We start from the raw sequence: 15,504 nt of genomic DNA on the forward strand, positions 1-15,504 counted from the left end.
CATGTTCAGTTGTCTGCCTTTTTTAAATGGAATTATACAATGTTTTCTGTGTACTTGTCAACACGATACAACAAACAGGGAAAAAATTGATATTTTGTTGGCTTGACTTAGCCTTTAGTTATTTTTGGTATTTACATAATACTAGTATAATGGAAACTTTTGGCCCCTAAAGTCAGGTCCCGATGACTTTTTGTCGTGGTTCACTTGAGTAACTCCTCCCTCTTTCATCGCTGTCTGAAATGACAACCTGAAGGGGGGAAAAAAGTGATTAATATATCTCCCTAAACACAACCTCAAACAGCCTGTTGTCTCATACACACATGGATGACTTGACAGTCCTTTGGTCAAAATCCCTATATAATTTGATACTGCCTCTGTATGTACTGCATCAGGACTACTGCAACATGGACTGTCTCAAACATGCCTGTATTTACAGCATCAGAGCAGTACTGCCAGGGGTTGTGTCTGTACACCATCCTAATGATGCCAGCCTAAAGACACCTCTGTGCCAGCACCTCGCCCACAGCCTGGCTGGCTGCAAGCTCGCACTTCAAGGCACACTCTTTGGTGGAACACAACAGCACAGGGACTGGATCACTGTTGGCAAACACCTCTGCTGTCACGTGGTGCTGGGAGCACCAACCTGAAGGAAATGGGGGGGTAGAGGTGAGAAGCAAGGGATGACAGCTGTAGAGAAGAGGGGGGGGGAAAGGCAAGAGGAGTTAAAAAAAGTACATCTGTCCAAGTATGAATGGGCACAGAGGTAGCCACACCTATGGTAGAACTTTTGAGAGGGCCAAGTTGTTCTCCAGCCCCTGTCCTTCAACGCTAAAGCCATCTGCTCCAGGTTCCGCGGGTTTCTGTTCAGGAATGTTGGCTTCATGGCTTCATTATCTACAGTGGGCTCGGGTTGGGGCGCCACCTGGCTCATACAACGGACTGCAGAGAGAAGAGGGGGATTCAAATAACAGCACGGAGGAGTATAGAGCAGCTGTAGGAACATGCTAATCAAAAATAAATTTTCATATACATTAGGATTTACAACACATTTAGCATCAACGGAGATCAGTATTTTCTTACCCGATTTGAGATAATGGTTGATTACAGAACCACTCAACTATCACCTTTGAATTAGTAATATCCGCACATTTCGACTTAATTCACCCAACATCGTATGTGGTCATATATGATTAATAAAGTTCAGGTTATACTTGATCATCCACTGTAGCGACTCATAAAATAGAAAAATATTCAATAAACATTCGACCTGACATGTGTGCCGCCATCTTTTACACTTTACATTGACCAATACCTTTTTCATCATTGACATCCGGTTCAGTGTCCCCTCTCGCCACAGTGAGGCACTGTTGCGTTTCACACGCATTTACACCACAACTCACAGATGGAAGTGAGAATTCAATAAAGTCAAATGACCATATTTGGAAAATGGCTTCTTCGACTCATTTCTACAATAGGAATACCAAGTCACGAAGTAAAACGTACACCCACACAAGAACTGTAAGAAAAAAAGCTTTAATTTTATTTCAGCCATAGAGTTTATCACACTGATAGTAAAAACAAAGACAGCATGATGTGAACCAGGATACAGAGAATGCAGCAGACTAACAGTTATTCCTAAAGGCTTGAATATGTTCCATGAGCAGTCTCAGTGACTAATGAACAGATAAGGCCTGATTACAAACATAAAAAAATAGATGGGCTCAAAGGCACACAAATCAAGTTTATCTTTGGAAAAACATTGATCTTCATTCAGATGGTTCTCTGCACATATCAGACATAATGTGAATGACATAGTTGACAAGTTTCCTTTCCATAATCATTAACCGTGTCCAACTAGACATAAGAAACTGGAGGTGTTGAGTATCATGAAGGGTCCCTCACATGACCAAAAACAAAAGCAGAGCAACCATCATGTCTACTTTGATTCTCTTTCAGACCAGATGTGTTACGACAACCGGTGTCCTTTATCTTTATAGACTGAGATCACTTTCATCATGTGTGAAAGTCAATAGCAACCATTTCCTGAGTTATTCAAACAAACACTATGAAGAAATTACAACAGTTTTCAAATCATGCTTAGAATGATAAACTAAGAGAATGTGAATGATAAAAAAAACATGTATTATCTAAATGTACATCACTGGAAGCAACACATGGTCAGTCCATAGAAGGAACAACATAGATATGCTGATCACACAACATGCATGCTGAAATGGGCACATAAACAATCAATAACATTGCAAAGTCCTCAATGCATTCTTGGACATTGAACAAGTTCTTCAAACACCAAGCTTTCAATAAAAGAGAGCAATCATTCTCAAATGTGCAGGGGAGCGATAGGTGCAGAGCAAGTGACTGATTGAATAATTAACATAACCATTTGGCAAACATTTAAAACTATCAATAAATTGATCACATAGCGGACGAGGCGTGGATTAGGGAAGAGAAGGCAAAAGGGTTCAGCTTGTAGCCTGTTCCGCTGTAGAACTTATTCTGGAACTCCACCCTAGGAGACAAACAAAGAAAAATCAACAGACAATATTGCACATAATATATTAACTCCAATCTTCGTCACACACTCCTCTCGTTCACTCATTCTGTCTTTCCCCCCCTAACCATGTCCCTCCATCCCCCAATCTCTTACCAGTGCAGACGTAAGGCATGCAGGAAGGCAGACAGGCCCTCCATGACCAGGAGGATGGAGACTGTCAGCACAGCGAAGAAGGAAAAGACTACAAACAGGACCACAGATCCCATGTAGCCTTGCCCGTTTAGGGCGATACGCATCACCATCACCCAGAGCACCTCTGACAGCTCTGGAGGGACAGAGGGGGAACACACGAAATAGGAGCTACAGCGAGTTAGTACTATTTTAAAATATGAGTCAGTTTGTGGTGAGTCACTACAAATCAGTGGAGAACGAGGGTGGGTGTGTGTGTGTGTGTGTGTGTGTGTGTGTGACTCACGTGCATGTGCAAGACTCAGGGCCCACAGTCGGAGGTAAGAGGCCGTGTTGGAGATGCAGCCTAGACAGTACTCTATGGTGTGGATGGCCTGGTGCATGAACACATCAGCAGCATCAAACTCCTACAGACACAGAGAATGTGCTATTTTTTATTTTTTAAAGGGGGGGGGTGAAAAGTTGGCTGACTGAGTAATACGTTAAACGTGTCCCTAGCTAAGCCTCTGCGAACACAGGAATAGAGCTAGCATAGGTAACAATGTGTTAAGGCCCCCTTTCCACCTCCTCTCTGTGACTCCCGGTCTCCACCTCCTCTCTGTGACTCCCGGTCTCCACCTCTCCCTGATGAGCGTTGATGGAATTGTTCTCAGCTAACAGGGGGCGGCTCTCTCCTGCCTGGAGGACACACAATCACACCAGACCAACTCACATACAGAAGAAACAAAGTGATGCTAGATACTTACAATAAAATCAATACACTTAACAAAAGCTCAGCCAGAGTCAAGTTGCTCAGCCAGAGTCAAGTTGCTCAGCCAGAGTCAAGTTGCTCAGCCAGAGTCAAGTTGCTCAGCCAGAGTCAAGTTGCTCACCATGTGCCAGTGGTTCCTCTTGTGTGTGATGTATTGATGGATGGGTTTCCCCAGCAGTAGGACTGGAACAGAACATAGCGCCAGTATCACCAGGACCTTCTGCACCACCATCTACAGTGCAGAGATCGGGAGTTAGAACATCACCACATAGTGGCAGGTTGTACTCAGGGGTGAGCATGCTACCATACCATTGTTTTCCTAAATATTATGTTTTCAAGGACTCAGCAAACATTAAGCATACTTTAAACAAGTATCTTGTAGTGAGCCCGTTGTGTGCCCTTCCATACATATACTGTAATCGTCCCAAACAGTGGGAGGTTTCCCTACAAAACACACACACCTGTCCTTTGTAGAGGGGCGGGTTATCCTTGTTCACTGTGAATAGGAACATGTCTATGAAGTGGATGAGGATGCTGGGGGTGAAGTTAGAGTGGGCCGTGTCAAAGGCCAGCCACTTGAAGATGACCATGAAGACCAGGTAACCAAACAGACACAGCATGAAGAACAGCTCTGGGATCAGTACCAGGAATACACTGCTCAACTGGTTGAAGTGTCTGGAGCGAGAGAGAGAGAGGGATGGGGGAGAGAAGGATGGGTAGAGAGAAAGGGATGAAAAGAGAGCCAAAGAGAGGTGGGTGGGTAGAGGGAATCAGAGGTTTAAGAGAAAGGAATGCATAGGCAAAGGTATTGGTTTGAGTGGAGAGAGAGTAGGGATAGCAGGAGAGGGACGGTGAGAAAATTAGTAGATTACAGCGATAGTCCCTTGCATTTCAATACACACACACACAAACTAACGCAATGTTCCTTCACTTGTAGTTGAAGAAGGACAGACAGACTCCGAAGGTCATGTGGATCACACCGATGATGACGGACATCTTCATCTTGTAGGAGTTAAGGAATGTGAGGTGGTTGTTGGACAGACCCCAGATCTGAGGACCACACAGCACAGTTACTCATTATAACTGAGTCATGGAAACAATCACAGGAAGAAGAGAGAGTGAGCGCGAGAGAGAGCGCGAGGGCAGTGTGGTGGATTTCCATACCGGGTCGATGCCAAAAGGATAGGGTCCTGTAAAAACCCCAGTGATGTTCGGGTCCAGGGACAGGAAGTTGTTCCCTTTAAGAGTTGCTGAACTGAGCGAGAGAAATATTTTAAAAACATACAGGACAATCAGAAAAAGGATTGTGGAGCTGTTACGCAGGTGTGAGTGATGCGGCATGTGTCCTTACCTCCACTCTCCGCTATCGAACATGGGTCGTACGTGCCAGCCGGAGCTGAAGGGGCTGAGTCCTCTGCTGAAACACTCGTTGTAGATGGCCCCAGTGTAGACAGAGAACAGTCCCATCAACAGGATCAGATAGCGTCCTCCAAACATCATTCGCCAGATCTAAACCACACAGAGACGTTATATTAGGACTGTTCCTCTCAATCAGTAGAATTGTCACTCTCTCAATTTAAAGTGTGTATGAAAGAGTGTGACGCATGTGTGTGCAACCTCATTGGTGTTGTTCCGGAGTTTGGGGTCCTTCTCCTCCAGGACCATCCAGAGGGCAGCCAGGAACATCAGCAGGCCGTGACCGACGTCCCCAAACATCACCGCAAACAGGAAGGGGAACGTGATGATGGTGTACACGGCTATGGAGAATGGGAATAAGAGGGTTGAGCGAGAGAACGAGAGATAATATTACTGATCATTTACATATACTAGTGGTGGTTCTTCCCTGGGTTGGTCTGTTGGCGGTTTGAAGTGATTCATGTATTGATTGATACCTGGGTTAACCTCACGGTAACTGGCCACTCCATAAGCCTCTACGATGCTCTGGAAGCCGGCCGTGAAGGAGTTGGTAGGGAACAGGGTGGGAGGAGGGGTGGAGCATGGGAGGCGGTTGTAGAACGAGTCCATCCCACTGCCACTCTTCCTCTGATAGGGGGAGAGCCAGAGAGAAAATTAAGGGGCTTAAAGTCACACACTTTTGGGGTATGTTGAAAAATTACATCCATTCCTCAGTTTAAACAGCATGACCAAAGATAACCCTCTCTTGTTGCCTTGCATCTTGCTTGGTTACTCAATCTCCCCTTCTCTCTCTCTCCCCTCCCTCACCCCTCCTTCTCTCAGGGCACTCTGTAGTTCAGGCAGCTTGCTGACGGGACACCAGGCTTCAGCGATCAGACACTTGTCGGTGACGGAGGGGCTGCAGAGGTTCAGCACAGCCTGGACAGCCTTAGACTTCTGGACCCGCACCTTCCACTGGGGCAGCACAGCTACAGCACGCACCAACAGCTGCTGGAGGTAGTGCTCTGTCTGGGACAGGACCTGGGGTAGGAGGGAGGGGGTGAAGGAGGACGAGGGATGGATTAGAGATTGAGTGTGAGGCAACTTTAAAAGTAAATGTTCGCTCACTGTTTGCTGTTCCCAATGTGATTCTTATTGAAGTTGGAGATACAGCCACACAGATGAAGATTCATGTGTTTTATACAGTGGTAGTCTGCCTTACAGATTTGATGTCTTCAATTCTGCCCTGCAGTCCCTGGAGAATCTCCTCTCTCTCCGTGGGGCTGTCAGGGTACACAAATGTCTGTGTGTGGAAGCTGGGAATGCAAGTTATTGAGGAGGTGCAAGAAAGACATGGGTCATTAAACAAGCATTAACATGAACCACTGCAATGTGCCAAAAAAAAGTGGACAGGTTTACTCACCAATCACAGATCTTCTTGACCTTCTGTCCGATCTGATCTCCCCAGTAGGATATGAGGAACACCGTCCACTGCATCTCCCCCTGCCATCACATATTAGAAGCGTTGACTCACTGACCATCTTACTTGCTACTCTACTTTTACTATAGAGCTCCTCTTCCTTTCCTCACCGTGACAGGATGCTCTAGTTGCTCCTCCATCTCTCTGAAGTCCACGATGATGTAACCACGGCACGCTCGCCATAGCAATCGCTCGAACGAAGGGACTTTCCAGGGGTGGACCACACCGGCCACAAAACTGCAAACGAGAGAGGGATGGGAGAAATTTTAAAAACAAGGTAAGTTGGCATAAAGAGGATGTTGACCAACTGGAATATGGAAATCAGTCATTGTCCAGAGCCAATGTAAAAAAATAGGTGGAAAGACACTGGCAATCGCTTTGACCAATGAGGTTTACCTGAGGTGGACATCCTGTCGGTTAGGCTCCAACATGCCTACTGTTTCCAGTGGAGGCGGCGGACCCTGTGAGAGGGAACAATAAAATTAGTCATGAGATTGTAGTGCTCCACTTTAATACATCCAAACAGTAGTTGTAGTTATAAGGGGGTGGGGTCTGGGTGGTGTAGTTCTGACCTGTGAGGAGGTGAGGGAGTGGGTCTGGGTGAGAACCCCTTTGTATTGGCTGAGCTGGGTCATCTGGGCTCTGAGACTGTCTCTGTTCCTGGACACCTCTTTGAGCTCCCTGGCCAGCCTCTCACTCTCTTCCTCAATGGTGAGTAGGTCTCTGGGCTGGGGGGCTGAGGGTGTCGGGCAGGGGGAAGGGAGGGGGCCATGGAGGGGGGGCCACAGAGACCGATTGATCTCCTGCTCCAGGAACGCTGAATGGAGAGAAGGATGAAAAGAGAGAGATGGAGGGAGAGATGTAAGGAGAGAAAGTCAAATGCATAGGAGACAACTGTCAAACCTCATGTTCTTGTATTAGGATAGCTTTAATGAGAGGCCTCGTTTTAGGAGCCGATAGTTAGGGATCTAGATACTTACAGAAGGTTTTCTCCAGTTCCTCACATCGTCTCACCTCCCCCACAAACTTCCTCTGGAAGGAGTTGACGTTGGGGTTCAACTGATTCACCACAGAGGGAAGAGTACAACAGACACAGTTAGTTACTCATAAGTTACTCACACAAGGCTTTACTTCACGTCAGCTAATGTCGCTAATTTCAAACTTAACAGCAAGATGGTAGAGACATTAGTTACAGCTACTGTTTCTGAGACAGTCATTCTTAGTGAAGATCCTTGACCTCGTTTGTCTTGTGAGAACAGAACTCACATCTCTGAACTCAACCAGGCCCAGTTCTCCCAGTTCACTGACACAGTTGTAGGCTGAACCAGACTGGAGGAAGAGCTGCACCAGGCACACCTCCTCACTGCGGAACATAGAACCCATCGCCACCTAGAGATAGGCCTAGAGGGAGAGGGAAAAGGGGGGAGAGTAAGAAGGTAAAGAGACAGGGAGATGGAAAGGAGATAGGATAGAAGCAGTGAATAGATAAAAGTAGTGAAGGATAAGGTGAGAGAGAAATGGTATTAGTGTATGGCGGTTGCTTTAAAAATCAGGTGACCGCTGACAGTTGCAGATAAGGGAAAGACAAAGTGCATTCTTCCCCCTGTGACTAACTGAAAAAGTCACATGAATTGCGACAGTGGAATTTCCACTCAAGCTGCACTTCACAACGAATTAAATTCTGACCACAAGTCAGTGCAAAGGTGTCAATACAGCACCCTTGATGTGGGTCACTAAAATAGGTTAAACCATATCGACATTTAGACTGGGGAGAGACTGAACCAAGATCATCCGTGTACATTTTTTGGCCAATTGATTATTCATTTAAAAAAAATGTTTGTTCCAGTGTTTGGCATATAAACACTTGATATTTAGAATTTCACAATTGGGTTGGGTTAAATGTGGAATGTCTGTCACTAGCCAAATGCAAACAAACACTTCCTGTTCCTTCAAAATAGCAGTTCACCCGTAACCTAATTGTATTAATCTAAAGTAATCTATTAATACATCCATCAATCCTGACAGGTATATTTCTCCATTTCTATTTAAGATAGTCATTAATATTTTTGTATCACTACACTTTGTTTACGGTTACATTGCATTTTACCCACCAACCAGCAGTCAAATCCTTGCTTCCTGTGTCTTCATTTCACAGGGTACCAGTACCGAGTCGATGTGCAGGGGTACAAGGTAATTGTGGTTGATATGTACAGTTGAAGTCGAAAGTTCACATACACCTTAGCCAAATACATTTATACTCAGTTTCACAATTCCTGACATTTAATCCTAGTAAAAATTCCCTGTCTTCGGTCAGTTGGGATCCCCACTTTATTTTAAGAATGTGAAATGTCAGAATAATAGTAGAGAAAATTATTTATTTAAGCTTTTATTTCTTTCATCACATTCCCAGTGGGTCAGAAGTTTACATACACTCAATTAGTATTTGGTAGCATTGCCTTTAAATTGTTTAACTTGGGTCAAACGTTTTGGGTAGCCTTCCACAAGCTTCCCACAATAAGTTGTGAATTTTGGCCCATTCCTCCTGACAGAGCTGGTGTAACTGAGTCAGGTTTGTATGCCTCCTTGCTCGCACACGCTTTTTCAGTTCTGCCCACTCATTTTCTATAGGATTGAGGCTTTGTGATGGCCACTCCAATACCTTGACGTTGTTGTCCATTTTGCCACAACTATGGAAGTATGCTTGGGGTCATTGTCCATTTGGAAGACGTATTTGCGACCAAGCTTTAACTTCCTGACTGATGTCTTGAGATGTTGCTATCCACATAATTGTCCTACCTCATGATGCCATCTCTTTTGTGAAGTGCACTAGTCCCTCCTGCAGCAAAGCACCCCCACAACATGATGCTGCCACCCTGAGCTTCATGGTTGAAGGCATGCTTGCAAGCCTTCCCTTTTTTCCTCCAAACATAACAATGGTCATTATGGCCAAACAGTTCTATTTTTGTTTCATCAGACCATAGAACATTTCTCCAAAAAGTATGATCTTTGTCCCCATGTGCAGTTGCAAGCCGTAGTCTGGCTTTTTTCTGGCAGTTTTGGAGCAGTGGCTTCTTCCTTGCCGAGCGGCCTTTCAGGTTATGGCGATATAGGACACGTTTTACTGTGGATATAGATACTTTTGACCCCGTTTCCTCCAGCATCTTCACGAGGTCCTTTGCTGTTGTTCTGGGATGGATTTGCACTTTTCACACCAAAGTACGTTCATCTCTAGGAGACAGAATGTGTCTCCTTCCTGAGCGGTATGACGGCTGCGTGTTCCCATGGTGTTTATACTTGCGTACTATTGTTTGTATAGATGAACGTGGTACCGTCAGGCATTTGGAAATTGCTCCCAAGGATGAACCAGACTTGTGGAGGTCTACAATTTTTTTTCTGAGGTCTTGGCTGATTTCTTTTGGATTTTCTCATGATGTCAAGCAAGAGGCACTGAGTTTGAAGGTAGGCCTTGAAATACATCCACAGGTACACCTCCAATTGACTCAAATGATGTCAATAAGCCTATCAGAAGCTTCTAAAGCCGTGACATCCTTTTCTGGAATTTTCCAAGCTGTTTAAAGGCACAGTCAACTTAGTGTATGTAAACTTCTGACCCACTGGAATTGTAATACAGTGAATTATGAGTGAAATAATCTGTAAACAGTTGTTGGAAAAATGACTTGTGTCATGCACACAGTAGATGTCCTAACCGACTTGCCAAAACTATAGTTTGTTAACAAGAAAAACGAGTTTTAATGACTCCAACCTAAGTGTATGCATATTTCCGACTTCAACTGTACATGCAGGAATGTACTGACTAAAAACTTTACTAGCCGTCAAATCCTCTTTCCTTGTTTTCTTCATTCCTCACCATCTCAAAGCACATTTGGTGAGAGGATTGAAGGTTCCTCCCCTCGGGAAAGAGGCGAGGGAGGCAAGGGATGGAGGAAACAAGGACGGAGGAAACAAGGATTTGACTGCTAGTGGGCAGGTCTGTAAAATACAATATATACCATGAAGAAAGAATGGTAATAAAATAGTCTCTGTGTGTGTCACTCCTACTTATCATCTGCCATTTCAACGCTGTAAATACCAACAGGGTTCCGATTGAGTCCAGGATTAATAGCTACTCATTAAGAACCCCCACAATCATTGTTAATATCCATTAAAGCACACATCTGATTGTCAATAGAGATGAGTTTTAGGTCTTCATATGTGAGAGTGTTTAAAAGATTGGACATTTCTAAAATAATTTGTGTTCACTGTGGCACAACACACTGTTGTGAGGAGTCTAAATCAGATGACAGGGTCTGTGTCCCTTGATAGGACAGAGGGAAGAGACCCGTGCACTTGTCTCATGAAAACACTGATTGCACAACGTGATATACAGGCTACGATCCATGATATTCCCGATAAGAAAATACATGGACACAACAATTCAATACAAAGATAAATAATCTCCAAAATGATTTATTCAAATGAGCCTTTTCCTATAAAACCATTCTAAATAGGCTACTAAAGCATTATTTGGCCACAGTGGATCATTAGCTTCCTTAAAAAAATAAGTTATGGATTGTTTTAAAATCGCATTTCTGACGGTCGTAAGGAAAGGCAACGCACGCAGCAAAGACCAAATGATTGTTGAGTTGCGTTCAGTGAACAGTAGAGGATCAGCCAGGCATATCGCAATATGAAAATGGTTATTGCTGTAAAGGGAAGAAAATGAAAAGAATGTTCTGTCTTTTAGATATAAAAATTCTCAATTTAACTGAGTGAACAACAGTATAGTCTATTTTATTGGCACCAAGAGAGCATCAGCAATATCCCCAACCACTCTATCATTGTTGGGTCAGTACCACTTAAAAGTAGTTTTTTTGACAATTTCCTCCTCCAGTTTAGATGGATGAAATATTCCATTTGTCTTCCCTTGTCGTATTGTATGTTTATATTGATCCATTTGTCAGGTTCAGCTTCCCTATAATTCAGCAGATTAAAAACATATTCTGCTAATGCCTCTAGTCATAAAGTATTGTATAATTGCATGAAATGTATTTATAAAAATAAATAACTATCTTGACATTGATAGACGAACTACTAGCTATTAATAGATGACTAAATAGATAGTAGATGAACAGAAGCTTCAATGCCATACAACTCTCCTTCTGTGGCCTCCAACTGCACTTAAAACGCAGGGGAAACTAAATGCATGCTATTCAACCGATCACTGCCCGCACCTGCATCACTACTCTGGACGGCTCCGACTTAGAAAACGTGGACAACTACCTAGGTGTCTGGTTAGACTGGAAACTCTCCTTCCAGACTCACATCAAACATCTCCAATCCAAAGTTAAATCTAGAATTGGCTTCCTATAATCGCAACAAAGCATCCTTCACTCATGCTGCGAAACATACCCTCGTAAAACTGACCATCCTACCGATCTTCGGTGATGTCATCTATAAAAATAGCCTCCAACACTCTACTCAACAATCTGGATGCAGTCTATCACAGTGCCATCCGTTTTGTCACCAAAGCCCCATACACAACCCACCATTGCGACCTGTACGCTCTCGTTGGTTGGCCCTCGCTTCGCCAAACCCACTGGCTACAGGTTATCTACAAGTCTTTACTAGGTAAAGCCCCGCCTTATCTCAGCTCACTGGTCACCATAGCAGCACCCACTCGTAGCACGGGCTCCAGCAGGTATATCTCACTGGTCACCCACAAAACCAATTCCTCCTTTGGTCGTCTTTACTTCCAGTTCTCTGCTGCCAATGACTGGAACGAACTGCAAAAATCTCTGAAGCTGGAGACTCATATCTCCCCCACTAGCTTTAAGCACCAGCTGTCAGAGCAGCTCACAGATCACTGCACATAGCCCATCTATCTACCTACCTCATACAGTATTTATTTATTTATCTTGCTACTTTGCACCCCAGTATCTCTACTAGCACATTCATCTTCTGCACATCTACCATTCCAGTATTGTAATTACTTCACCACCATGGCCTATTTATTGCCTTAACTCCCTTATCTTACCTCATTTGCACTCACTGTATATAGACTTTTTGTTTTATTTTGTTCTACTGTATTATTGACTATGTTTTGTTTGTTCCATGTGTAACTGTGTTGTTGCATGTGTCGAATTGCTACGCTTTATCTTGGCCAGGTCGCAGTTGCAAATGAGAACTTGTTCTCAACTAGCCTACCTGGTTAAATAAAGGTGAGAGAAAAATAAATGTTAGAACGGTGATAGGTTTGGTTTCGCTTTGCCAGAAAAGGCTCACAAAATCAAAAAGCCGCACATTCGTCCAGCGTCAATCAAATTAAAATGTATTAATTTCGCTGGGAGAGTTGCATATGTAATCACGAGACATTGTTGTTTGCAACACTGTATCTGTCCAAGTTGGCAAACGTTGCCCACCCCTCTCTTGTCTGTCAAAAACTAAAAAAGCTGATCCCGTTTTGCCACAACGTTTCCATGCAAGTTACCACAGAAACAATATAAAACTCAATTAACATATAAGGCTAGATATTTCCAATGTCAGCAACTCAAATAGCCCACTAAACTACATAATGTCCAACTTTGTAGATTGACCGACCACACACGAATCTATCCTTTGTGAAAGCAGGTAGGAAATATACGATTTTACCTGTTTCCGTCAATCTGTCCAGCTCAATCAAAAACTTTTGTGTTGGCCGCTTGTGATAGTTGGCTCAAGTTGACAGACCAGAACAAACAGCGTCAAAACAAATTTTCACCGGGAAGTCACAAAGTTTCTAAACATACCGTACTGGAGCGTATTCATTTCGCCAATTCTGTTGCAAAACGTTTCTTAAACATAATCAAATGGGGCGGGATCTATGAGAATGTGTCCAATAGAAACTCACGTTTTCGTTGCTTAACTTTTTCCGTTTGCTATGGTCTAAACAAATGATTACACCCCTCCCTGTCTTTGGTGAAATTATTTGGGTAGTACTGAGAGCACTTCCCATTCGGTGGCTTTATGTCACGTTACTTGTTCTCACGTGACGGTAAATACATTTTGAGTGTCAAATAACCTTCCCCCCAGACTTTATTTGCATAGGGGTAGGTCAGAGGCCTGTAGACAGTTGACAAATATACATTTAAAAACATTTAGAATTTTCTGCCCTGCAGGCAAGTATAGTATAAAACGTCTATATTCTTCCCCTATCACCTCAGCCCACATTTCTCAAGCAAAGCCCTATTTAGTACCTTCAGAAAGTATTCACACCCCTTGACATTGTCCAAATTTTGTTACAAAATGGGATTATCATGGATTTGTCCTTTTTTCAACGATCTGCACAAAATCCTCTGTCAAAACGAACATTTGTAAAAAATAATAATAAAATAAAACACTAATATATCTTGATTAGATAAGTATTCAACCCCCTGAATTTGGGCTCTCCTCCCAGAGTAAGACATTTAAGTGTGTTAACCATCGCAAGGCTGTTGGCCCAGACTGTATCCCTATCTGCGTCCTCAGAGCGCGTCCTCAAACCTGTTCCTTTTACTCTCGGTTCCAAACGTACTAGACGACCAGTTCTTATAACCTTTAGCTGTACCCTTATCCTACTCCTCCTCGGTTCCTCTGGTGATGTAGAGGTTAATCCAGGCCCTGCAGTGCCTAGCTCCACTCCCATTCCCCAGGTGCTCTCATTTGTTGACTTCTGTAACCATAAAAGCCTTGGTTTCATGCATGTTAACATTAGAAGCCTCCTCCCTAAGTTTGTTTTATTCACTGCTTTAGCACACTCTGCCAACAGCGATGTCCTAGCTGTGTCTGAATCCTGGTTTAGGAAGACCACCAAAAACCCTGAAATTTCTATCCCAACTACAACATTTTCCAACAAGATAGAACTGCCAAAGGGGGCGGAGCTGCAATCTACTGCAGAGATAGAATTCTGCAGGCTGTCTTACTATCCAGGTCTGTACACAAACAATTCGAGCTTCTACTTCTAAAAATTCACCTTTCCATAAACAAGTCTCTCACTTTTGCCACTTGCTATAGACCACCTTCTGCCCCCAGCTGTGCCCTGTACACCATATGTGAATTGATTGCCCACCATCTATCTTCAGAGCTCGTGCTGCTAGGTGACCTAAACTGGGACATGGTTAACACCCAAGCCATCCTACAATCTAAACTTGATGCCCTCAATCTCACACAAATTATCAATGAACCTACCAGGTACAACCCTAAATCTGTAAACACGGGCACCCTCATAGATATCATCCTAACCAACTTGCCCTCCAAATACACCTCTGCTGTTTTCAACCAAGATCTCAGTGATCACTGCCTCATTGCCTGATTCCGTAATGGGTCTGCGGTCAAACGACCTCCACTCATCAGTCAAACGCTCCCTAAAAAACTTCAGCGATCAGGCCTTTCTAAATGACCTGGCCCGGGTATCCTGGAAGGATATTGACCTCATCCCGTCAGTAGAGGATGCCTGGATATTCTTTAAAAGTGCCTTCCTCACCATCTTAAATAAGCATGTCCCATTCAAAAAAAATAGAAACAGCAACAGATATAGCCTTTGGTTCACTCCAGACATGGCTGCCCTTGACCAGCACAAAAACATCCTGTGGCGTACTGCATTAGCATCGAATAGCCCCTGTCATATGCAACTTTTCAGGGAAGTTAGTAACCAATATACACAGCCCGTTAGGAAAGCAAAGGCTAGCTTTTTCAAACAGAAATTTGCATCCTTTAGCACAAACTCAAAAAAGATCAGGGACACTGTAAAGTCCATGGAGAATAAGAGCACCTCCTCTCAGCTGCCCACTGCACTGAGGCTAGGAAACACGGTCACCACTAATAAATCCACGATAATTGAGAATTTAAAAAAATTCTACAGCTGGCCAGGCTTTCCAACTGGCTACCCCTACCCCGGCCAACTGCCCTGCAACCCCCACAGCAACTCGCCCAAGCCTCCCCATTTCTCCTTCACCCAAATCCAGATAGATGTTCTGAAAGAGTGGGCAAAATCTGGACCCTTACAATTCAGCCAGGTTAGACAAGCTCTCTAAAATGATCATCCAAAAATGTTGCAACCCATCATCTGAGATTCCCAAAGATTGGTAAACTGCCGCGGTCATCCCCCTCTTCAAAGGGGGAGACACTCTAGACCCAAAACTGCTACAGACATATCTATCCTAC

The 15,504-nt window shown here is 43.8% G+C and overlaps 2 protein-coding genes across 6 annotated transcripts; both read right to left on the bottom strand.

Moving 5' to 3' along the window:
* Positions 1-2: 2 nt before the first annotated feature.
* On the bottom strand, positions 3-1,319 carry LOC109905954 (39S ribosomal protein L18, mitochondrial). Its single transcript, XM_074933759.1, is given in 3 exon segments — positions 3-591; positions 624-939; positions 1,081-1,319. Coding segments are annotated over 2 exon segments (546 nt in total). The 5' UTR covers positions 932-939; positions 1,081-1,319; the 3' UTR covers positions 3-353.
* A 198-nt stretch (positions 1,320-1,517) lies between these two features.
* On the bottom strand, positions 1,518-13,330 carry LOC109905103 (V-type proton ATPase 116 kDa subunit a). 5 transcript variants are annotated; one of them, XM_031790033.1, is made up of 20 exons: positions 13,214-13,330; positions 7,594-7,728; positions 7,308-7,386; positions 6,900-7,144; positions 6,724-6,788; positions 6,438-6,564; positions 6,271-6,350; positions 6,070-6,163; positions 5,676-5,888; positions 5,345-5,495; positions 5,070-5,209; positions 4,804-4,961; positions 4,617-4,707; positions 4,384-4,502; positions 3,914-4,127; positions 3,574-3,684; positions 3,293-3,379; positions 2,988-3,108; positions 2,666-2,837; positions 1,518-2,527 (listed from the first exon to the last, which is right to left on the bottom strand). In XM_031790033.1, the coding sequence occupies exons 2-20, from the start codon at positions 7,708-7,710 to the stop codon at positions 2,434-2,436; spliced, it is 2,478 nt and encodes an 825-aa protein (XP_031645893.1). In that variant the 5' UTR covers positions 7,711-7,728; positions 13,214-13,330; the 3' UTR covers positions 1,518-2,433. The 5 variants fall into 5 exon arrangements, with proteins under 5 accessions (XP_031645893.1, XP_031645892.1, XP_020357867.1 ...); XM_031790032.1 differs by having other exon boundaries at positions 3,266-3,379; positions 13,214-13,324; XM_020502278.2 differs by lacking the exon at positions 13,214-13,330 and adding an exon at positions 12,976-13,206 and having other exon boundaries at positions 3,266-3,379.
* Positions 13,331-15,504: the final 2,174 nt, after the last annotated feature.

This window comes from Oncorhynchus kisutch, linkage group LG15 (genome assembly GCF_002021735.2).
Source record: "Oncorhynchus kisutch isolate 150728-3 linkage group LG15, Okis_V2, whole genome shotgun sequence".
NCBI classification, from domain to species: domain Eukaryota; kingdom Metazoa; phylum Chordata; class Actinopteri; order Salmoniformes; family Salmonidae; genus Oncorhynchus; species Oncorhynchus kisutch.